Source organism: Meleagris gallopavo, chromosome 4 (genome assembly GCF_000146605.3).
Source record: "Meleagris gallopavo isolate NT-WF06-2002-E0010 breed Aviagen turkey brand Nicholas breeding stock chromosome 4, Turkey_5.1, whole genome shotgun sequence".
Lineage (NCBI taxonomy): Eukaryota > Metazoa > Chordata > Aves > Galliformes > Phasianidae > Meleagris > Meleagris gallopavo.
In genome coordinates this window covers 42,785,114-42,809,447 of record NC_015014.2, presented here as the reverse complement: position 1 = coordinate 42,809,447, position 24,334 = coordinate 42,785,114, and the positions used below count along the sequence as shown (strand labels likewise).

At 37.5% G+C, this 24,334-nt stretch overlaps 2 protein-coding genes across 4 annotated transcripts in view; one reads left to right on the top strand and one right to left on the bottom strand.

Moving 5' to 3' along the window:
* CRACD (capping protein inhibiting regulator of actin dynamics) overlaps nt 1-4,094 on the top strand; it is a 26,277-nt gene extending 22,183 nt beyond the window's left edge. For all 3 annotated transcript variants that reach the window (XM_010710123.3, XM_010710120.3, XM_010710124.3), the window contains one exon: nt 1,579-4,094. In XM_010710123.3, the coding sequence (XP_010708425.1) occupies nt 1,579-1,591 (13 nt within the window). In that variant the 3' untranslated portion in view covers nt 1,592-4,094. The remainder of the gene's footprint in view (nt 1-1,578) is intronic.
* AASDH (aminoadipate-semialdehyde dehydrogenase) lies at nt 154-24,251 on the bottom strand. Its single transcript, XM_019614836.2, has 16 exons — nt 22,817-24,251; nt 20,594-20,847; nt 18,454-18,574; nt 17,459-17,799; nt 16,624-16,816; nt 15,185-15,426; nt 12,277-12,383; nt 11,665-11,837; nt 10,466-10,658; nt 9,820-9,938; nt 7,771-8,004; nt 7,169-7,736; nt 6,203-6,366; nt 5,497-5,622; nt 4,151-4,282; nt 154-3,125 (listed from the first exon to the last, which is right to left on the bottom strand). Exons 2-16 carry the CDS (start codon nt 20,821-20,823, stop codon nt 2,718-2,720), a joined length of 3,351 nt encoding a protein of 1,116 aa, XP_019470381.1. The 5' UTR covers nt 20,824-20,847; nt 22,817-24,251; the 3' UTR covers nt 154-2,717.
* Between the last annotated feature and the right edge of the window lie 83 nt (nt 24,252-24,334).

Genomic DNA, 24,334 nt, shown 5'->3' with positions numbered 1-24,334 from the left:
GCTATATCTATATTTTTAAAAATCAGCCTAGTTAGCAAACCTGTAACATGCCCAACAAGGTTTTACAAGGCCGTATTTAACAAATTTGATGATCTCTTAGTAATGGTAAGGCTCGGAGGCACTTCAGGCCTAAAGCACGATAAAGGTTGATAATTTTGATGAAAAGAAGTTGTATTGTTATAGAATGATACCACATGCATTTCATGGAAATACTTTAGCCAAACTGCTGTATGCAGCACGAGCAGTAGCACTTCAAATTATACAGAAAACAGACTGAAATCTGCCATGAATTCCCATCCCAAGAATCAGAAAGGGCTCAACAGTAAAATTATTACTGAATACCCTGCTTCCCACCAAACAGAAAGCAAAGGCTTGCTATTGTGGTTAGAACAGCACAAACACACAGGACATGGTAGATGGAGATGATGAGAACAGCAGCAAGATGGTTTTTTTGAGCCTCCTAAGCAATCACTTCTGCTCATTTTCATATTTAAAACACAAACCTGTGAAGTAACATTTTTTCCATTAATGTAAGTATTTAGAATGTTTTATACGGAGATGAGGCAATGCTGTTCTCAAATATTTGGAAAAAAAATACTTACTGCTACATAGTAAAATCTCTGCAAAGAATTTTCCAAGTAAAGAATTTGGCCCGTAATTATTTCTGCTCTGCTAGCACCATGAATTAGTACTTCTTAAATCTATTCTTTTTGTGAATTTTGTAAGCCTGCAATATGTATTTGTAGTTACAAGAACTAAACTGCCTGAAATCTGTCTTTAGGATTATTCCTTGGGATAGGGATACAGGTTTAATACAGAGAAGGTGAAGTAAATCAGGATTAAAGTATTCCAGAAAGCATAGCAAAATGAGGTGCTATTGTACATGACATAACGATGCAATTTTCCAATACAATACACTTATAGCACACAGAACAGAGCTTTTGTTAAGGATGGTCTTAAGCTGAAGCTTCAAACCAGATTGTTTTTTTCAACCATAAAGGTATCTAGTGTAATAATGGAATCTGTATTACGTACAGAACTTGGTGGAAACATTTCTAAAAAGTACATGTTCAATAATGACATTTCATGATAAACTAACAAAAATTTGCACTAAATACCAATGAAGTGAAGTGTTACTTTGCTTTAGCTTTGTTACATCTGTTTCTGATAAAGTGTTGGAAATAAATATGTTTAAAAAAAAAACAAAAACAAAACATAACAAATAAAACCCAACCAACACAAACCATTACTTCTGACTTTAAAACACAAAAATGTTTTAAAAACCAAACAAACCACTATGTAGTATATTGTCTCAATTTTTGTAACTTATACACATTAATAGCATTTCTTCTGACCAGGTTATATGATTAACCTCTATGTTCATATAGTAATGTATAAAAAACTATAAGATGTATAATTGTGGGGTATTTGTTGTGTACTTTTTTAATTTTTCAAATGTTTTAAAGTGCAATTGTTTATTATACTAATGTCATTTTAATTCTAATTAAACTATAACTCAATCAAAATTATCAGGGATGTATCAATTCTGTGTCTCTTTTTGCTGTCTGTGTACTTCAGGTTTGCTTTATAACGGAACTTCTGCTGTCACAAGCGTCTTGCCTGTGCCCGTCTCCTAACAGTAAAATGGATGAACAAGACATGTAATGTAGCCTCTGCAACTTCTACTTACTTTTTAACTAACTCAGAACGTTAGAATTCGAAGTAGATGGTTCACAAGAAGAGAGATGACTGATAGTTTCTAAAACAGCTCTTTAAGAAGGTTTGTAATCAGGAAGATACTCTTGAATTAAGAGTACTTCTGTCTGCAAATCCTTGCTTTGCATTACTGACAATAATTCTTTTTAAGATGTTTGTGACAACAACAAAAAAATTATACAATTCCTTATGAACAGTACTCTGTAAACACTATAGATAGCATTAACTGAAATTTCTTCAAAAATAATTTGGCAAGCTTTGGTTTGAATACTACACACCTCATCTAGGAACTCATATGGGAATTGTCATTGACATTTAATAGACACTTTAGAATACAGTGACTGGTACTGACTTCCACAGAGAAAAATACAGACTTAGCTGAAGTGAAGCCAGGGAGGGCCCCAAGTTGCTATAGATTATTAATATTAATTATGTACACAGAATGCAGGCTACATCCTCAGAAATCAATAAAAAGTTAGACTGAACAAAGAATGTTGGCTACCTTAGCATCTAATGGAATTCCAATCAAACTAGACAAACACTGGTCTGATGCCTGCAAGAGGCAGGCACAGGCTAGGCTGGATTCACAGAAAGGAATACATTCCTCCCTCAGGGAGACAAGAATGTTAATTCCAGTTGCACAGTGTGGCACCTTACCAGAGTTTCTTCCAGCCGTACAAGTACTTGAAGCCAAACTACTGACTCTCATTTTCCTGCTACACAGGTAAAAGCACAACACTCCAAATGATTTGAAACACTCTTTCTTTCATCAGTCTGAGCAGGGAAATGAGGGAAGGACAGTGAAACTTGTGGCTAGTGCCGAGCAGTCATCCTTCAGTCAGTACAGCAAGTCAACAAACATCACTTACCTGCATTTTCAGTGGTGCAAAATGCTGAGAAAGCTGCACAAAGCAACTCTTGCCTAAAGCAAAATAGGCAGAGAGATAGACAAGGCCTTCAAGTTCTTAATTTACAAATGTAAACAATTAAGCAGCAGCAGTCTAACATCCTTCTTGTTCCTTTTTTCCTGTTATGTACAAATCTAGGCAATAAACATAATCATTTCTACAGCCAACAACGAGCTTTGTTCCCCATACTACAGGTGATGAGAAAACCTCTCCTGAAAGCGTATCTGTTCCTTCTGCTGTTCCACTCCTGGCATTCAGGATCCACACTTTGCCATCTGTAGATACTGCTGCCAAAAGAACTTTGTTCTTTGAGTCATTACTTTGGAAAAGAAACGGTGTTCCATATACACTCGAAGTGGTTTTGAATTTCCACAGTAAATCACCCTCTGTATTACAACAGTAAATAAAGTGATCATGGGATCCAAAAAATACTTCTTGCTTAGTTAAGCTTGAGATGCATGGAGATGAAAACACTGGTCCATTAGTGGAAAACTGCCAAACCTATGGAAATAACATAACCACCCATTACCACAGGCTGATCACATTTTCAGTATGATAGCAACTATAAATTTTTAATACTTAGTTGTTGATGGAAGCACGTATAATTTCAAAATCATACAAGATTTCAGTGTAGGCTGGTAAATACTTTCCAAATTACAAGTTAAGTTTTACAAAGCACAGTAGGTAAGAAAAGAACACAGATATGCTGGAAGAGTTACTGTCTTCTGAGAGGCCTACACAGAGATAGCCAACTTAGGAAAAGAATGTTTTGGGGTCATCACAACACAACTAGTAATGAACTTTAAGGATTTTGTTCTGATGCCATTCTTTTCAACAAAGATGAAGTCTCATTAGTGCTATAGTTTTCTTCTCAAGCTAATAATGGTTAGAAAGAACCTTCTTCAAGTGAGTATGAGCTCTAACCACTGCTGCCAGGAGACAGAGGGCAGAGCTAAGACACTGAACAATCAGAAAAAGCTTTGGAATTGCTATGTTGCACCTGAGGCAAACAGAAATAGTATCATTTATTTTAATAAACCATATTCATCATGGCAGAACAAAACAATATTTAATTCCATGCTGACTTACTTTTCCAAAACTATCATCTGCAACATCTTTGCCACAATGCCAGTATTTAATAAACAACTAAACACTCTAAGAAAGCTTTACTTCTCAACAGCCATCCTCTATGAAGAGATGGCTTTAAACATTCTTCAAAAAACATGAAACCCAAAAGTATTTACTTGTTGGCACTATCATTTGCTCTGAGTATAAGCTCTACTACAATTTCTGTTACTACATCAAGCAATTTGGGACTTAGTGGCTTATTTCTGGTTTGGCACGGACTGAATGTTCTACAGTTCTTCTTTTGCCTCTGTATAAAACATGCTTCTATTTGGTTCGCAAAAAGATGTATGTTAATCATTAAGCCTCAGAAAACAGTATTAATAAAGAATGTTATGCAGTGTTTGGGAATGAGCATTAAACAAAAAAAATCCATCCCCTCCATCACCAACAGTTTTTACCTTTTCTCCACAATGAGTGTAACAATATAAGTTTCCATCCACACATCCAATACAAACACACTTCTCATTGCAGTGAGGAGAAGAGAAAAGTGGTTTTCCCAGGAAACTCCTCCAAATCTTATTCCCTGTCACCTGTCAATGGAGGTTGCACAAAAAAAGTTCTTCCAACTTGACCCAGCCATGCATACCAGAAGAAAACTCTTCGAATGTTATTCCAACAAAATAGTTAGTATACACTGGCATACTCGTTGCCTCTATTCCACCTTTCTCTCCCTTCCCCTAGGCAAAATAATTAATAATAAGCAGTAGTAGAAGTTTCAAGAAGGACATTGATTCTTAATTCTGTTCTCAGCTTCTCAGAATGCGAACAGGGTCACTGAAGTAGAGAATATTTTGAAAATGAGTATTGTGTCTTTATAATAAATACCATACTAAATGCTTCAACCTACAATCTATGATTGCCACAGTAAGCTCCTTTGTTATAAACAATCACATGGAGCTATGGCTGGAGTTTTCAACCGCCTGTTACTCATAATTATGAAAACAAACAAACAAAAAAACCCACACACCAAAACTTCTTATCCACAGCTCACTAGAGCTGCAACACCATATACTTAACCTTATAAAACTAGATGCAGACAGAAGTAGTATTTGGGTGCTACTGTGGAAATTTGTAGTGGGTGGAACATAAGGAAAGTGAGGACTAATGTTGGGTTGCGAGTGGTGTACAACACAAGTATCTGCTCCAAGTGACTGTTTCTTCTCTCAGGCAGGACCAGCTGCAAGCCAAAACTGCCTCAGAAAAATTATAAAATTGCACCACATTTATCAAGAATGCCACTCTCTTGGTGCAGAGAACAGAGCAATAGTCCAAGATGACAATGGGCAGCTCTTTAAATGACTACGAGAAGGGGAACACTAATATAAAGGAATAAAGGAGCTTCTTTCCTTATTCTGTTCTAATTTCAGTACATTCTGTGTATATTTTTTTTTCCAAGTCTTACTGTCAAAAGGACATAGGAGAGAAAACAAAATCTACAGGCATACTCTCACATACTAATTTAACTGATAAAATAAGTATGTGGGAATTGGAAGATGCTGATTCCAACTTTGGCTTACAGTTATGCCACGTAAATTCAAGCAAGTCACTTACATTCTCTTTATCACCAGAAATTATTATAGTGACCTTCTGTATAACAATGAGGCTCTCACGTGAAAAAGATTTCATAGTAATACACGATCGCATAATTTCTTCCATTGATAAACTGCTTTTAATTTCAGAAATGCATTTTGGTTTAATCTAAATTTGACATTGAGATTAAAGACAAGTTGGCAATGGTACATACCGGGTTGACAGCCAGTAACAGTCCTCCTAGCGTAGCAACATAAACATGATGTGGAAAAGTGCTCAGACAAGGAGATGAAAACACAGCTCCACCTTCGCAATGCAATTTCCATATGCACATCTTTTCCTGTAAGAACAACAATTTACAATTCCAGTTCAAGCTCAGAATTTTAAAAAGATCTTTTAATGTCGAAGCTTATCAAACAGTGTAGTTAATTAATAAACATTAGTTAAATTAAGATATAATTCACATAGTGTTATAGAAACTCATGTCAGTGGCACATACCAGTAAATGTACAAAATTCTGCTGAACAATCAGCAGTATCTGGCCTCCTAATTTGCCATCTTCCCTCATCTATTCTTTCAAAATGTAAGACTCTCTTCCCACCACTAAACCATTGTGTCACTTCTAGATGGGCACCCTATTCTGAAATACCCAAAGAGTATTCAGAGACTGAGAAAATTAAGATCTAGCTTCACCAGGACACTCCTTCACTAGGAGCATGAGAACACCACTAGAACTGTTTAGTAAAACATAATCCTAGCCCATTCAAGCAAGCACAACTATCTCAAAAGTTTTATGGCAGACTTCTGAGAATACCAACACTAACCAACAATAATGAACACAGCTTCACCTGGTGTGCTACAAAAAGGGTCTAATTTGCATATTGGTTCTTGTCTATGTACAAGTTAGCCAGTGTTCTTACATAAATATCCAAAGCATACATATGTTGGTCATGTGATCCTATGTAGACTAGTCCACTGGAAGGATCTACCACTGCAGAGCTTTTCACAGTGTCTTCTGTAGCAAAAGTCCAGTATGTTTCTCCGTCGGTGCTTTGCAGCACATACACTAAGCCATCATAGCAACCTGTAGGAAACAAAACACAACAATGGAAATAAAAAAAGAAATATCTCCACCTGTGGTGTGTTTTATGCTGTTAGCTGTATCACCGCTGGAAAGAATTTAGTTGACTAAGGAGGTACAGCTTCAAAACCTTTTCCAAAGCTGCTCCTCCTCCTTTAGCATCAAGTCTTTCCAATTAGTTTATACATTCTAAGTTGTCAATTCTGTGTGTTCTTTCTTAACTTGTCCTAGCTGACAGAATGCATATAAAGTCAGTGCTATATATCAACATCCAGCAGTCTTTAAAATTCCCGTACTATGATGGATTAAAAACTTCCTTTCCAAAACTTATGTTTAAAAGACAAAAAACAATCCAAATGTTAACATGTAGTTTATAAATATGTAGTCAAAGGAAACTACACTGTTCTTCACGGAGTTTGATTATCTGAGGTACCACATCCTAACTGCTGTCTCTATCAATTTTTAATGACGTTTTAAACACTCCATAATCACCCTTCCATACTTCTTTAAAAAACACCTTAAGGGTCACATCTCAATCAATCACTGAAAATTACCTGTACCCATGGTTTACTCCTTAACAAGGCCTTAATGAACTGGCATAAAAATCAATCATAACTGCATAATATATCAATCTCTATCTCAATGTATCATGACATTTAAATTACTTATGCCTTCTGATTCTGTTTTACAATAAATTCATTTTGAAGCAGATATGGAAGTTTATGGATAAATGTAGATGGGAACATTTAGAGGTAAGAAATATGAAAAAAATAATCTGAAATGAAAGCTAAAACAAAAGACATACCGACAACAATGAAATTTCCACACTTTGATACACAGGCAGAAGATTCAATACGATCTCCAAGGTTCTTCTCCCATTTCACTTCTCCTGTATCTAGATCAATAGCCTGCATTGCGTGAGAGTGAGAGCCAACAAATACAGATGCAGATTCTTCATCTTTAGATGATATTACAATCAACGGTGACGCATCAACACATTTTCTTGTATTTGACTTCCATCTTGTGCGTAATGCCAACTCTGCTGTTGTTACATAATTGCATTCTGCACAGATTTGCTGCACAGAGTAGCAGTCAGTTTTATTTTCTTTGTTGGTAATTGTTAAAGTTCTGTTCTCCTTTTCATGCCCTTGCATGTGGCTTTTTGTTATACTTGGAGTCACGGCATTCAAAAAGGATGGCTGTTGTAGTGACTCCCCTCCCACCTGTACTGTACTACTGGGTTGCATAAAAGAGCTGGTGAAATCCATAGAAAAAAAATGATTTCCTCTTCTCAGTGCTATAAATGAAATTAATCCTGGAGCAACCTTAAGATATCCTTCAGATTGCAGTTTAGCATATTTTCTGTGAATTTCCTCTCCACTGTTTTACTTAGTTTCTTTTCAAAACACTGTCATCATTTATTAGCTGGTCTTCATCTGGAAACACAGTTTTAAGAATATGCTTATAAACCTCCTCAATTGAACGGCTGAGAATAACTTCAAGGAGCCCAGGCACACCTCTGCCTACTAGCATCTCAATTTCATCATAAAACTGTAGTGCTTTTAAAGAATCTCCACCACTGTACAAAAATACCGCATCTTTAGAAATTCCACTTGAATCATCTAGGAGATCCAGAACGGACTAGAGAAAAGAAGGAAAGAGAGAACAGTTCGTAAGTGTTACACCATATCACACCCACAAAAAAATTTGAGTAAAATCCTAACCAATATCCAGAATTCCACTAAAAATTAACAGGAACTGAGCTCTGAAACTGTGCCAATAAGAAGAGCTGAGGAGGAACACAGAGACACTGCAATATTTTTTGCCAATTTATTTCCAATTTTTCCCAATTAAGGAATTAAGGCAAATTCTGCTGTGTTGTTCGGCCTTTTTCAATCTCAATACTGTTCATTAACGATATCTACACTATCTGTCAGTTAAGATATTGATGCCTGTCCTGGTTTTTGCTGGAATAGTTAATTCTCTTCCTAGTAGCCAGTATGGTCCTGTGTTTTGGATTTAGTATGAGAACAGTGTTGACAGCACATTGATGTTTTAGTTGTTGTTGAGCAGCACTTACACAGATAGAAGGATGTTTCAACTTCTTGTGCTGCAGAGGACAGAGGGTGCACAAGGAGTTGGGAAGGGACAGCACCAGACAGCTGACGGCTGTCCCATACAATGTGGTTTCACACTGAACAAGAAAACCAGAGGGGCTTGCTGTGGGGGAGCTGCTGCTGCAGCTTACTCCCTGGCTGGCTTAAGTTGGTAGGCAGTGAGCAACTACACTGTGTATTACTCATTTTGTATATTCTTTTATTATTTTCCCTTTCTCTTCTGTCCTATAAAACTGTCTTGATCTCAACTCACATTTTTGTCTGATTCACTATCCCATCCCACTGGGTGGGAGTGAGCAAATGGCTGTGTGGTGTTTGGCTGCCTGCTGGGTTAAACTACCAATCGTTTTGATAAAATTGATTGAAATGCTTCATTTTATTAATAAAATTTATATAAAGCAGTATCTTCTGCTTTTGAATGATTTAAGCAACTTACTTCTCTCTCTACTTTTGAAGCTACAAGCCCTTTCAATGTGTGAAGGATTCTGGATTGAGCACTGTTATTACAATAAAGAACAATTAATACAATCTCCTGTCATTGCACTCTCTGTTCTTTAAGTCTGGTTATAAAGTCCCAAATCCTCTGGTTTTGTAAGCTGCTTTCTACAGTTCAAACTCAGTCTAGGGCACATCCAATCCAATTGGTTATAATTTCTATAGCCAGCAACACAGCTCAGTATCAGCACAAGAAAAGCCAATTACTTCACCAACTTCTTTCTACCTTTATTTATTCAAGATCTAACTGGAGCAAATCCCATTTTCAGGTGACAATTAAAAGTCTACCTTTGAAAAAATATTACTGTTTTATATTATATTATATTATATTTAGGTAGTTTGAAAAACAAGACTTCAGCACACAAATTTAGAAACAATACAATCAAACAGCTCAAGAGACAATTACACAACTGTGCCACCAATTTAAAAAAATAAAAAGACTCTCCAATTCACAGTTATTTTTAGCAAATAGAAACTCTACTTACACAGTAGCTATTTTGTACAAAATTTCCACGTCCCAGTTCCCTGTTTCCCTTAGGGATACCTTACTTGGTAAGCAAAGCAGCATACAAAAAGCTACTGACAGATTACAGCTTTCGTCTGCTAATTTCTTATACCTTCATACTCTGCAGTTTTATCTGATACAGAAACATAAATTACTCCCTCCTGACCATTACTGAGCAACTGTATTTAAGTATTAACTGAACGGAAGGAGCTGTAATACTTGAATGTATAGGCAGCTAGAATGTTCTGGCTGCATTAGTCATACTTCTTAAACTTGTTAATTCCTGACACATGTATAATGATGCACTTGCAAAGATAAAAAGGCAGCTCAAAATACTACCTTCCATAAATACTGCAATCTTTCCCACAGTTCCTCTGCGCCACTCAGCTTACTGTCACGCCTTCTGGAGTTTAGATGGTAGTGGTAAATCTTGTTCAGTTCAGATATATCAACTTTGCCTTTGTGGAAAATAAAGTGCGATTTTTTTATTGCTCTTCTGCATTTACATTTCCAAAATTCTCTCTACCCAAATAGTCATTTTAGTTTTTACTGACTTCCTTACTAATACTCAACTGCACTTTTTTTTTTAATCCAGTCAATCAGATATACTCAACAGAATCCAATAAGGTTTTTGAACATTCACCCTAACCTCCCACCTAATCCCACTTTCAGTCCCTGATCTTTCTCCAAGTGAAGTCAGGGTTCTGTCGCAGACTGTGACAACAGCAATGGAGAAAACAAATGTGCAATTTTAATACTAAATTGATTTTGCTGCTTCTTTTTGAATCTTGAATGAAACATTATCAAACACACGTAACAGATGGCCATGATTTCCGAAGAGGAGTTAGTTATCTGATTTATGTGTTTAAAAAGCATGACTGGATTTTGGTCAATTAAAAAAAAAAAAAAACAAGAACACAAAAAAACCTAGAACAGAATGATAATCATTAAAGTAAGTGGCAAAGGTACTTAAAGTGTCATTTACCGTGTGATGTTAAAGGCAAAGTTTTAATCTGTACAAGCTCATCAGGAATTCCATGAGTTGGCAGACGTTCCTGGAGTTCCTGAAGAGTTTCTCTCTCTTTTAAATCACCCCTGGGAACCACAAATAGAATAAGTTTTTCCTGCTGATACCAGGTCACTGCACAAGCTTCTACCTGACAAAGATCTTCAGCAGCCTGTAATTAAAAATATACATGTATTTTGAAACGTAGTTCACCTGAGCACAAGGAGTAAAAACACAAATGGGTAATTTTTTATAGTAATTTAAAATTTGTATTTCTCTTATTCTTATATAATCACTGGTACGTCACTTGTGTTAACTTAGATAGAAATGACTGTTGTCAGACACTATAAAGAATGAATGTAGAGAAACCAGCAGAGCTACTTTACAGCGTACTTCGCAGTTATCTAAACAACTTTCCTGAGTAAAAGCCTAGAAGAAATGCTTTCGTTAGGTCTCTTAGCCCAAACTGTCAATAAAGATAGAGAACATGTTTTTGAAGTGTCGACACTTGAATAAATGCTAAACCATCAATTTTTAACAAAAATACTACTAGATGATAACAGCTACAAGGGGTTACGTTTTTGCCTGTGTCTTAAATGAGTCAAAATCCCATCTGGTTATGCATTATTTTAAAAAGAATGGCGTTAGTAAGATCCAAAAAGAAGATAAAAATGAAATTGTAAGCAATTGGTGAAAATAAAAAAAATATTTTAAAGTTTATTCCTATTTAGAAACTAATCCTCAAAACAAATGATTGGGATGCAGAAACTGAATGCATGCTGAGTATGTTTGCTGATGATACTAAAAGTGGGAGGAGCTGCGGACTCCTTCATGGAGCCCTGCAGAGAGATCTGAATTCAGTCCTGTGGGACAATGACTATATGAGCACGGAAACACAACATGCAGTATTTTTCAGATCTATATAGAGATCTCAATTCTATTGGAACAAAGCCCATAATAAGACAGATTTATAAGAACTCAGAGCCAAACTTCTCCATTTTAAGTACCTACATTAAGGTACATTAGTGATCACATTTTTGATAATACAATCTCTAACTTCCTTAAGACTCCAAAAGATCTTCTGAAAATGAATACATACTGATTTTCGATGATAACGATTTGTACATTATCCCTGCTCTTTCATACTGGCATACTCTGTTCATAAGATGCTACATTACCTGCTGCAAACATTCAATATTAAAACGTTTGCCATGACGTTTAATCTGATTGTCTTTCCGACCCAAAAAGAATATCTCTGCATTCTGTACTCTTACGAAATCCCCTGTTTCTCTCATTGTGCCCTGTGGTACGATTATCTCATCGTCAAGAAAGCAGATTCGTTCTTTACCACCTATAAAAAAAAGATTGTGGTCATTATTAGATGTCTATCTGTACATGAAGTAATTAATGAAATACTAAGTATTTTATCAGAAGTTTCTTATCAATGTCTAGACTTCTACACTGTACAAATTAGGCAATAGAGTTAATTCAATTAATACATACAAACTACTTCAGCTGACTCAAAATGCAAGCAGGGGAAAAAAAAATAAAAAATCAGTACAATTAAACCTGTCTGCAGCTAAAACGGTGATCATTTCCTGTTCATCATTCCAACAACCTAAAATACCATCAGAAGGTCCCCAGCCCAATGGAAATTTACAATGTTACTCTAATCTGTTTAGCAGAGGCAAGCACCAAGAAAAAACAAACAAACAAAACGAGAAAAACCAACACATTATTAAAAGTCAAGTAGGAAAAATATCTTAGAAGAATAAAAAATATAAAGTAACCTATAAATATCTGTCCCTCGCCTTCTAGAACTGCAGAACCATTGGCATCTCTGATCTCAACTGTTGTTCCAAGAAGCGGTGATCCCAAAGGGACAGGGAAATCAGTTCTAAGTACAATAGAGAGAAACAGTACAAATCTTTCCTTTCTGAACACAAATGATTGAACACAAGAATGATTTCACATATAATCTTCTAAAAGATTATCTCTCAAAAACTCTCTATTAGTTCAAAAAGAAAAATCTTGTCAACACACATGGGTTTCATGATCATATATAAAAAAACCCCACACCAAACAAAAACTCAACAAAACCCATTCGAAAGAATGACAGAAAATAAGGCTTAAATGTACCCAAAAATCCTATAACAGTACCCAGTTTTTAAGCCTCTGAGGTTAAACCTCCATCAAACACAACTATTTTAAACACATGACGACTTTTAATTCATTCTTTCCCCATTATAGTTTGAGCTTTAATTCTTTGTGATTACTGATATTGTATTGGTGAGTACAGCTGAGTAGAGCATAACAGATTTTTTTCAGTAAAGCAAAATTTAAGAAAAAGTAATTTGAAACAACTTTGCAAATACATGAAGTTAGGCACAGGTTCCAGATCAACTTTGATCATAAAGTCTCTTACATCAACCTAACAGCTCTTGCTCAAACCCTGTTATTTGGGCAGTTGAAACCTTTCCTCCTCTGCTCAGTCAGTGAATTCTTTATCCCACGTTAAGCTAAATGCAGCCAAATTTTTTATTTTTGCCAAGTAAGAAGCTTGAGAAAGCATCCCTGATATTCAGTATGTTTACCCCATACCACAGGAAAGTGCTGCCAGAAATGCAATACTAGAAATTTTTTTACATCTACAAACAATTTAGAACAAGATTTCTAAATTTTTATAAAAGAACAAAAACAGAAGACAAACAGCACTTCACTTGAACATTATTATTAAGAATCTTGGGATTAGATATTTAATTTTGCTAAACATATAGAAAAAAGGGCAGCGGTGCAGAGCAGGGCAGACCAATAATGTGCTAACTTTTCTGCTTATCTTTTGATTTTCTAGTGTTCTTTAGAAATTGCTCCAGTTTTCATTTTACAGATAGCAAAAATAACAATGCACTATGCTCCAACTGTCCTACCAATACTAAGAAGTAACGATGACATAAAACCACGTGTCCTGGTTTTGGTTCTGGACTACTTACTTGCTTACCCCTTAGGGGGAGCAGGCTGTGATGTGAAAAGTGGGAGATAACAATCAGAGACTATAGGAGTTTTCAAATGTTCCAATTCTACCTCAGAACAGAAAAACAACACATTATCTCTGCAGCACAGACAAGAAGTAGGAAAAAACAGCTTCAGAAAGGAGAAAGTAACATTTGAACTCAAAGAAATCAGAACATAATAGTAGAATCAGAAAATGTCAGTGCTGTAGAAGACCTCATATTTTCTGCATAGCAGATATTTAATAACAGGACATATTACATTGCTTCCACAGAAAACTCCTTGCTTATTTATAAGGAATTTTGCAGGAAAATTTGAGAATAGTTTCTGGTTATCTTCCATTTTCATTCTTCAGCAGTTAAAGTACCTGGTTAAAATATCACATCACGTGTCCTATGAAATGGAATGTTTCAGACATGCCTACCTCAAGTCACACATGTAACTGCCATGCATGTCATAAGGAATAATTACACATTTCAGGAAGCAAACGAAACACTGAGCTAACTGGCCTCAACACTCATTCAACTCTCTTTACGAAATACAACGAACAAAGTCTTTAGTAGAGTGAAAATGGTGGAGTGCTAAATGATGAAATTACTTCTCAAAGTCCATGTAAAATAACTGTGAGATCTTATGTCTCACTTTGTACAATTTCACTACTTAGTACTTGCCAAGTAACATCAGTGGGATCATTTGCTGCAGTACATTATCCAATGTTAGAAAAATAAAAATCAGTAACTAGTCTCCATCTCTTCATTTGTGGAGTTCTAAAAAACCATAGATAAAAGCCCTGTATCTCTAAGAAAGACACGTAGAATCACAGGTTTGGAAAGAACCTTTGGAGATGACATCAAGTCCAACCCTCTGCTTTAGCAATTCTCTACAGTAAGTCACACAGGAAAGTGTCCAGACAGGTCTTGAATGTCTCCAGAGGAGTCTCCACAACATCTCCGGGCAACCTGTTCCAGTGCTCCGTCATATTCAAAGTAAAGTTTTTCCTTCTGCTTGTATGGAACTTGCTGTGTTCCAGTTTGTGCCTGTTGACCTTTGTCCTTTCACTGGGCTCCACTGAAGAGAGCCCTATTTCAATGTCCTCCTTTGATTATTTTTGCTTCAAACAAGCAAATCTCAGAAATAACATTTTGAACTTGACAGACCTAAGTTACAAGTATAGCTTCATTCTAAGCCTATGTTTTTTTGTTTGTTTGTTTTTTTAAACTCCCGCTGTTCTGCTAAGCTTCCTCTATTTGAATATGCAAGATATCTCACTAGAAAAGCTTCCTGATGAGCAAGAGTAGGACTAACTGAAGTTACAGCTAGCAAATACCACCAGAGACAGCACAGCCCAACCTAAGCTCAGCACGTGGGAACACAGGCTGGAAAGAGGAAGAGGTCTACATACAGATGATTGGAACAGAGACCATCATGAAATACTATGTGAAAAAAAACAGTGCTACAAGTATGAAGGTTCTCAGACTGAAGTTTTATGGTTCAAGAATCACCCAACAAAAACTTCTTCTTGAAGGGGCTGTATTAGAGCAAGAAATCAATGGACTGACTGAAAAACAAGTACTTAAATGTAACTTCCACCAACATAAACACCTGTGAAGACTCTCTAACCCTGGACAGGTTCTATTCTGTTGATTTTCATCATTCACACACCAAGCCATGAAAACTGAAATTTCCTACCTAAAATCAGCACTGAAAACCTCTTCAGGAATCCTGTAGCAAGTGGCCCAGCTTGAAACCTCAGTTATACCATACAGATTAAAAATACTTGTTTTGTTCTCCTTGTGCTTCCAACTCTTCCAGAGATTCAGTACGGGAAACGCTTCACCACCAAGGGCTAAGACTCGGAGCGAAGTGTTTGCAGACAACACTGTTGATTTAATAATGTGAGTTCCAAATCTTCTGAGAAGTGTTGGTGTTGCCTAGATGATACATATTCAAAAACAAAACAGAGAAACCACTGTACATCATTTCAGTATGCGCGTACTCTTTCTTTAGCTTTATCCTATCTACTATCTTACCTATACTGCAGATCTACCTAACCATAGATGGCATCAACCATTGGATGTCAGTATAGATCATGCTGGTGTTTTGTGAGACTGCATGAAGTTTTTAATGAATGCTATCAGCCCCCATGCTCTTCTGTAGAGGGAAAAGGACACCATCAAGATTTATAGCAATTTAATAAATCAAAACAAAAGCAGGGAATAAAGTCACAGCATATTCAGAATTTTATTTCTGCTGTGGTGTCCTCGGCAAATTATTCATTAATTGTGTATTTAAAGCCTACAATCTCAACTATCACTATTCTTTAAAAAGGAAACCTGTCTACAAATATAAGTATTTCAGAATTATGTTAATGACAAAGCAAGACTTTGGGGGTTGATTTATCAGAATTAATAGATTAATTAAACTACACTAATTTTGTCCAAAGCTAATTACAAGTGAGATCTGTTTTAGCCACATTTCCCCCTAAACCCTGATTTAATCTTCTATTATCAATTAATATTTTTATGAAATACCTTTTTACACTGGGCTTATTTGGCCAAGTTGAATGCTCATAAACTCAGGTAAATTTCCCAAAAATTAACTTCAAAGTTTTTATAACTGTGATCATATAGGACAAGACCTATTCCAAGAGAGAAGAGGCAAATAACACCTCAAACAAGAAGTGTTGCTGGGGAATCAGTGATTCTTCTTCTCTCAGTATTGTAAAAACAACGAATGTTTTAACATCCTATAGATAGCATTGTTTTAGTTGTATTTTTAGTGTAGATACTGCTATTAAAACTGTTCCTCAAAGAGGAAACCCACTATAAGATGCTAAATAGATGTAGATGTTTTTAACAGGTTACTCTGTAATTATTCTTAAGAACTAATGGATTCTTAAGATGAATGCTGGTTTTATCTTCAGTTCATTGCTTTATGTTGCAAGATGTTTGAGACTTTGATCAGAAGGCAATTTTCTGAACAGTTAACATTTTACTGCAAAAAGGATAGCACAGTCTGCTCTCTTCATGAAGAACACCAATGTCATTATTGTTAAGACTGCTGAAACAAATAACACACGTTAGCAGAAGTGAGAAGTGAGACACAGCAGTCACTCAGGTGTTGCCTACCTGCAGCACTGTCACATGGTGATGGCTAAACAGGGCAGTAGACAGCTCCACAGGCATCATTTTAATAGCATTTGGTACTATAAGAATAGAGGCTCCACTTGTCAAAGCAATGAACAATTCAACCACAGATGGGTCAAACGTTAGAGGAGAAGCCAGGAACAGCACATCATCCTGGGTGATCTCAAAAATTGATCTAAAAACAGAAAGCCAGGAATTATGATGCACCCTGATTAAAAAAAAAAAACAAAAAAACAAACAACAACTCTAAACTAGAAGAGCACAGTGGAAGAACATGAAATAGATGTCTCACTTTAGCACTACTAAGGGATTACAGACTACAGTAAATATTTAAGCATATTCTGCCTTAATATGCAGACCAGACAATTTAAGCAAAAGGTCCTGTATCGAGACATGAACTACTGATTAAACTAACAAATATATAAATATATACAAATAGCCTAAAATTGAATTAGGTTTTAAAAACCATAAAACACATTAAATTTAACTGTGAATAATTAATATGGTTACCTACTTCTTTTAAGCAGCAAACCAGCAATAAAATACTTAAAACAACAGTATAATACGATTTGAAGTACACTCTTCAAAAATTCAGGCAAAGCACCATTTAAATATTAAACACAGCATTATGAAAAACAAGATCTTATGATACTATTTTGAAGCAACAAAAACAAATGCAAGGAAATCAGAAAAGAAAGGGAAGAGGGAAGAGAAGCAGTGTTAGGAAAAAATGCACACCTCTCTTCAGTGTTTAAAAGAGACCCCAAATATCAAATTTGTAGAAACATTTAAAGGAAAACCTAGAAACCACACTTACTTAAGATGCTGAATATTTGGCACTATACATGTATGAGGCACTCTGACTACTTTGGGGGTCCCCGTAGTTCCTGATGTATGCAAGATGTATGCTAAAGAGCATTTCTTGCCAACATCCTTGTGTCCTCCCTCTGATGTTTTTATTTTGAGATGCTCTGGGTAGACAGTATTTCCTAGCTGTGAGTTATCCATAACTTTGAAAGCCTCAAATTTATTTTTCACATTGTCTGCTTGCAAATTAACATCAGTACTGCTCTGATTCATTTGGAAGAGAGTTAAACCAATATGTTCTATTGTGGAAGAATTGTGGGACAACCAACCGACATGGGATGTCTGGAACTGCTGTAAAAGAAAATGAACAGATTAAACAGCAGAACTCAGACTGCACTGTTGCTCCACTATTGTAATAAAATATGAAACATTTTTCACAAATCTGCCTCTCTACTTTTGCAGAACATACACCAAGCAGTTTTAAACTCATGTATACTTATGTATTAAATAAACACAGAATTCATAAATGAGAAATCAATTATCTGAGCAAATAATGAAAAGTGAAAACATACAAAAGAATTTCAGAGAAGATGAAGCACCCCACATTACAACTGTATGATCCAGTCTTGTCTATTCCCTTAGCAATAAGTCAGGGTACTGGATTTGAGAGAAGATGAAGAAAAGGAAACTAAACCATTACATGCAGCAACTGTTTTCAACTGTTGTGAAGCTTTCTAACTCCTAATCTTGAAACAAGAGTGGAGAAGTCTTTGAAAGTCACTGCCCAACAAGTTTACTTGGACAGTACTGTAAAAACAAACAGGTAATTTTTTTGAATGGAGGAAGAATACTTTCTGCTTCTAATCTTGAAGACGTTCTGACTTAAAGACTTTTGTCATGAAGAAATTAAACAAGCTCAACAAACCTTACATGAACATACAATCTGATTAGCTACACATTCCTAAACTGTGCTTCAATGCTTTTACTGGAAGTCTGAACACTCACTTTTATTTTGTCATTCTCAACAAGAATATACTGAAGATTGCTTTTCCTCATGAAGTAAGCAGATAATAGTGGTGGGGCATCTGGATCAATAGGACAGTAAGCACCTGGAACCTGAAGGATTCTAACAAGACAAAATTTAAAATGTTTTAAGTAAATTAAAAAATAATAATAAAACTAAGTAAAATCCACTTACATTTCACTCGGTCCCCCCTCTCCCTCCCCCCCGAGTCAGAAAATATAGTTATAACATGACTTTCAAGTATTTTTTAGAAATACAGTATGAAGCAAATCAGTATTGCCTTTTGGCATTTTACAGTGAGGAAAAAGATTAGAGCTAGACAAAAATATTCAAAATTCTTTTTGCCAAGCAGGTCGGCGGTGACAAAAGTAGCACTGACATCAACAGCAACACAATTTCAAAGCTTCTGCTATTGACTGTGAATAGAAATACAAACATTCATTTATATGTGTACAACAGCACACTGAATACAATTTCTATTCTCACTAAACAATCTGGCGTAAGATCTGAGTGTGTACCAGAACTTTTTTCCTAATGAATAGAGGAACACTGAGTATCATTCTGCTGTTATTCACTGTGCCATACCTTGTCCCTTTTTTCTCCAACAGTTGTATAATGCAATCACTCCCTCTACTGGCTCAATTTGATAAAGGCAAGCATTTGAATTTATTACTCCACAAAACAAAACGGTAACTAAAACAGGAACAGCTCCCATAAATTTTAGCATTTCATCTAAGGCTGGGTTCCCATGTCCAATTAGGTATACTTCGTGCAGATGAATCATCATTGTAATGATGACAAGATACTGAACAAAGGCTTGGAAACTGCAGCTTTCTGCAAACTTGAACAGCATCTGGAATCAATAAGCACTTAGGCCTGCCCTGCACTATGTACAGCAGTTAATTACTCAGCAATTAGAGCTCTAAATAAATGAATCGATAAACCAAAGTGCCTCGTCAGTTTCCAGTGACATTACAAAAGATATCTGTGTGGCTGCTCAGAGCATTGGGACAGAGGGTAAGTAAGGAAGGACGGGACCTGAGACAACCTCAAGCCAGGTCAGCTGTGAGAGCAGGCCATGCTGTGCAGCACTTGCTCCAGTCAGACCCTGAAAGTCTGAGTAGATGGAGCCTGTACAGCTTTTCTGGGAAACCTCCTCTGCTGCCACACTGGGTTTCCGTTAGTAATGAAGCAGTTTGTCAGCGCACCTGGAAGGATTATTATTACAGCTCTCCTTTCACTGAGATCTCTGTAGTCAGCTGTGATGTGTGCTCTTTCTTTGTGCACATTTCAGGTGCAGTGTGAAGCAAGAAAATACAGACACATAACTAAGAGAAGCATTGATGCTGCTTCACCCGCTGAAGAAAATATGCTCGTGGTGATGAGGTACTGTATTACATTGTAAGTGTAACAGGTACGAGGATACAACTACTATTATTCATTAGCAACACTAAGATTTAAAAATTGCTGAATTAACGTTGAGATCACAAACATTTCCATTTCCTTCCCATTAAATAATCAATGTTTCTTTAGTGCTGCATTGCTAATTACTTTCTCCTACAACCTTCCTGTAATGGAACTGCATCCGTAAACTCGTTTAGCTTAAAGCATGAGATTTCTTTTCATACATTTTGCTAGCAAGACAAAAGGAATACATTACAAAACCGCATATTTGTTTTGCACTGGATATTTATTTTGTTAAATCAACCCCATTGTAAAACAAGAATAAAAATACTGGTCATTAATAATTGTTTATATTTCTATAAACATACTTAACCACACATTAAAAAAAAAGTTACATTTTAGATCAATGAACTTAAGATTCAAAAACCTCTGGCACTGATTGTTCAAAGACTGATTTGTAATACCACAATCCTTTCATAAGAATCTGAGGCTCCAGTGCCTCTAGACTGTAAAGGAATGCAACAATGGCAAAAAAAACCCAACACTTAACAACTGTAGCATTTCAGCAGCACCAAAGCCAACTAACAGTTACTGCCAGTGGTATTACAATAGTATTACAGCATTTTTGTTGATATTAAAAACATTAAACTTGCAGTTTTCTTTAATGGAGATGACCATTAAAAATACAACACAGAATGCAGGTATTCAAACCATTACCCTAAGATCCAAGATGGTAAGTTTATTCCAGGACAGCAGTAAAGGCCTACTTCACACCTTCCTTGGGGATCACAGTACTTCTGAAGGAAAACTGTTAATTCCATGGCATGTTTAATCACTGTTGCATATGTGTAGAAAGTTGGAGGTCCATCATTGCATTCATCAAACCAAACAGCTTTTCTACCTGAGTGCAGACTGGCCGCCTGAGCCACCATATCATGGAGAGTCATCTCTGCTGCACTTCTCCAGTTCCCCTTGAAAGATTAAAATAGAGTGCATTGTCATCTCCCGATTTATAATATTTTAATGACTTAAATACACAAAACAGTGCCAAAGAGGAAAAAAAAATTCAAAAAACAACTCCTGAACAGAAAGCACAATCCTTTATCACAACACCTTACACCACTGGAATGCAAAACCTGATACTTCCATCATTTACAACAGCTCCCATGCTAAGGGCTAGGAGTAACTCACTAATTTACAGGAGTCCAACCTTTTGCCTTGCCTGGGCTGCACTGAGTGAAGTGGGATTGTCCTGGGCCACTATACGTAGGTTGCACTGAAAGTAATGCCTCCTATTTATTTCCAAACTACAACCGATACAAAGAGCATGATAACATTTATTAACAGAGCAAATTCTCAACTACAAAACGTTGTTTTTGTACAACAATCACCCTGCCTGCAGCAGGAGGGTTGGAACTAGACAATCTTTGAGATTCCTTCCAATCAAAGCCATTCTATGACTCTACATAGAGTCACCACAAGCTATGCATTTTTGCCAGCAATGAGTAAGAGTCTGCATGCCACGCTCATAAAAATCTGTGCCAACAGAGGTGATGACCACTGTTGCTATCGCCACTGGTGAAACACACTACCCACTGCCCCACTGCGCTCACGTCAACTGTCTGGTCTCCATCAACATTCACCAAGTGTCAATGGGTGTCCTTTTTTCTGTATGGAGAAATTTAATTCTAACCCTTTTCTTCCTATGCACTTCCATGTCAGATGTCATTTTGTCAGACGGTCCCTCTGCCACCATCTGCCACATGGCAACAAAATGGAACAGGATAGCGGATGGAAGGTTCAGCCTCTTCTGCCATACCACCAATATCTGACCGTGACATTGTGAGACATCACCATAAAATAGGAGGCGTTACTTTCTGAAACCCCTCATATAACACAGTTAGCACATGCAAGTAACAAAAGTCATCTCAATCTTTAATATTTTTTATTAAAATAAACAAAAAGAAGAAGGCAACTAAATCATAAAAACAGCGGGATATGTGATCTTGTTTTTGTGAAGCTAGAGCATAAGGGAGGTTCAATGGCAGTGCTAATAATTCTCAGTGAGCTCTTAAGGTGTTCATTTTTGATGAAATTTTACCCTTCCTGTACTTCATCCTTGAGTTGCTTACAAACGTATGTACTGCCAAAGAACAGCAACACAAATAAGGCATAACTGTGAACCGAGGGATGTTTTTTCTCTGGTAAGACTGGGCTTACCGAAGTCCGGCAAGGAGACATGGTCAGATTTTTGACTGCAATTCTACATATTCTATTTGAAAACATACTTTTATCAACTGAAAATGAAGTCAACCAAAAAAAAAAAAAAAAAAACCACCAAAGTTTTTTCGGCACTCTTGAAACCCATTCTCGAATTCCTTTATCAGAATGGAAAGCGCAGCTGCACATTTTTCTCTATGCACAGGACTGCATTTAGCCAACGCATCAAACTGCACACGCTCACTGGCAGTAGCTTCAGCTACGCCGTGCAGTGCTTTCACCCACACAGCGTTAACTGCGTAATGGCTGCCACGACGGCGCGATGCGGGGGGCGGCAGCGGGTTGGAAATGCCTGTAGTGACCCGTAGTGACTGACTGCAGAGGGTAACACAGATCAGCTAATAGCTTTCTCTTTAGTAGTACTGTGAAATAACCTTATTTTCTTTGCAAGTAGAAAATCCACCGCGCCGATGACTGGATGGTTTTGTCAGTACCGCTCCCTGCACCGCGGGGCCCTCCTGGCCGCCCGCACCGCTGCCGGTACCCGAGACGCGAGGCAGAAAGCTCCGCGCTCAGGCTCCCCCGCACACTCCCGCCACGCTCCAAACCCTCCCCGTCTCCAGGCGCCGCAGGCACAGCCCTGCACGGCCCGTCCCGGGGCACTAAGCCGCTCCGGGAACACGGGCGCCATCAGCGCGGCCCGGATACCACGAGACCCACCTCTGCCGGGGCCCTCCAGCAACACCCAGCGCCATCCGTTCACCGTCTCCTAGCAACCAAAGAACAGCGCTCTCAATTGGTGGAATCTCTGTTACCCCTGGTCCGCTCTCTAGTAATGCGTGCGTTCATTGGTCAACACCTGTCGCGCTATTCGTGCATCAACAAACGGCGCCCGGATCTCAATGGCGGGTGTGGGTGGTGCCATTTTAGCCGCGGGCGAGAAGACGAGGGGGAGTGCTATAGCCCTGCCAGCCAGAGGGGAGAAAACAAACGCAGGGTCCCCGGAGCGAAGGGCAAGGTTCTGCCCCGCCGCGCACGTGCCACTCATCCCCCTCCCCCAGGAAGACGGTACGGAGCGCCGTAGGGGTCCTGCGGCGTTCCTGGAACGGAGCGCTTGCGGCTTTGGGTAACGCTCCGGGCTTGGGCTGAAATGCTGCCGCAAGGATGGGGTTTAACGTAGGACCCGAATGGATTTATCTCATGCCCGAGGGCTCTTTCTTTTTTTTATTAAAGATATCTCCTTGGCATGCTGCCACCAAAAACAGTGTAGAGACATTCCAAGAAACCAGTTCACCCTTTTTAATGTTGCACGTGGTAGCAGAGCCTAGAGCCAGAGGAATTCTTCCCTTCAAAGTGTTGACAGCACGTGTGCATCCTGCTGTATGTGATACACGAGAAGCCCAGTAACCTCCTCACTGCTCAGTGAATAAAGTGGTGCTCAAAAAACATTCTTTAAGTTTAAAACATACATCCTTAAAATGAGGCATGCAGCGTAATTGAAAGTTATGGGGCATACGATGGCAGTCCTTCTGTAATGTGCGTTTTTATGGAGCAGAATGGGATTAGGACTCTCACTGAAATCAGATTTATGCCACCTGATGCTCAAATCACATTTAAACAGTTCTTTCCACATGTAAAAATAGCACTTTTGTTGAAAGTCTTAAAAATTATTTGCATAACTTTCAACCTGTCCTACAAGATAACTTCAAATGGATTGAATTCTGCTTGCAACTGTATTAAACTGTGCAACTGGTTTCATCTCCTCACATCTAACACAAGAGCTCGATTTAACCTTTCAAAAATGTTTGCTTTTTTGAAGGAGGAGAGAAGAAGGGCAAAAAATGCTGAAGTTTCTCAGTTTTCTCACACTTCTCCCTCCTAGTGTGTAAGAGTGGAGGTCAGAGAGATTGCATCCAGTTCCTTTTTTGCTCACTTTGCTGTCCAGGTAATGGGACTGTTAAAAAACAAAAACACTTGCTAAATAGAAGAGATCCATATACCTCACCCAGTAAGTAGATCTGGACTTCCACAAAGAGTGCAATTCTCAAAATAAAGTAGATTTTCCCATTAGCTTGACTGCAAGTAGGTTCTGATTCCACAGAGAACCTCCACAAGGCTCAGTCTTGTGAAAGTACTTACATCCTTTCTTGAATTGAGACTTTTGTGATCATGTATCAGGCACAATTGCTACAAATTCCACCTAAGTAAGCTCAATTTTTAATATAATGACCAGTGCTG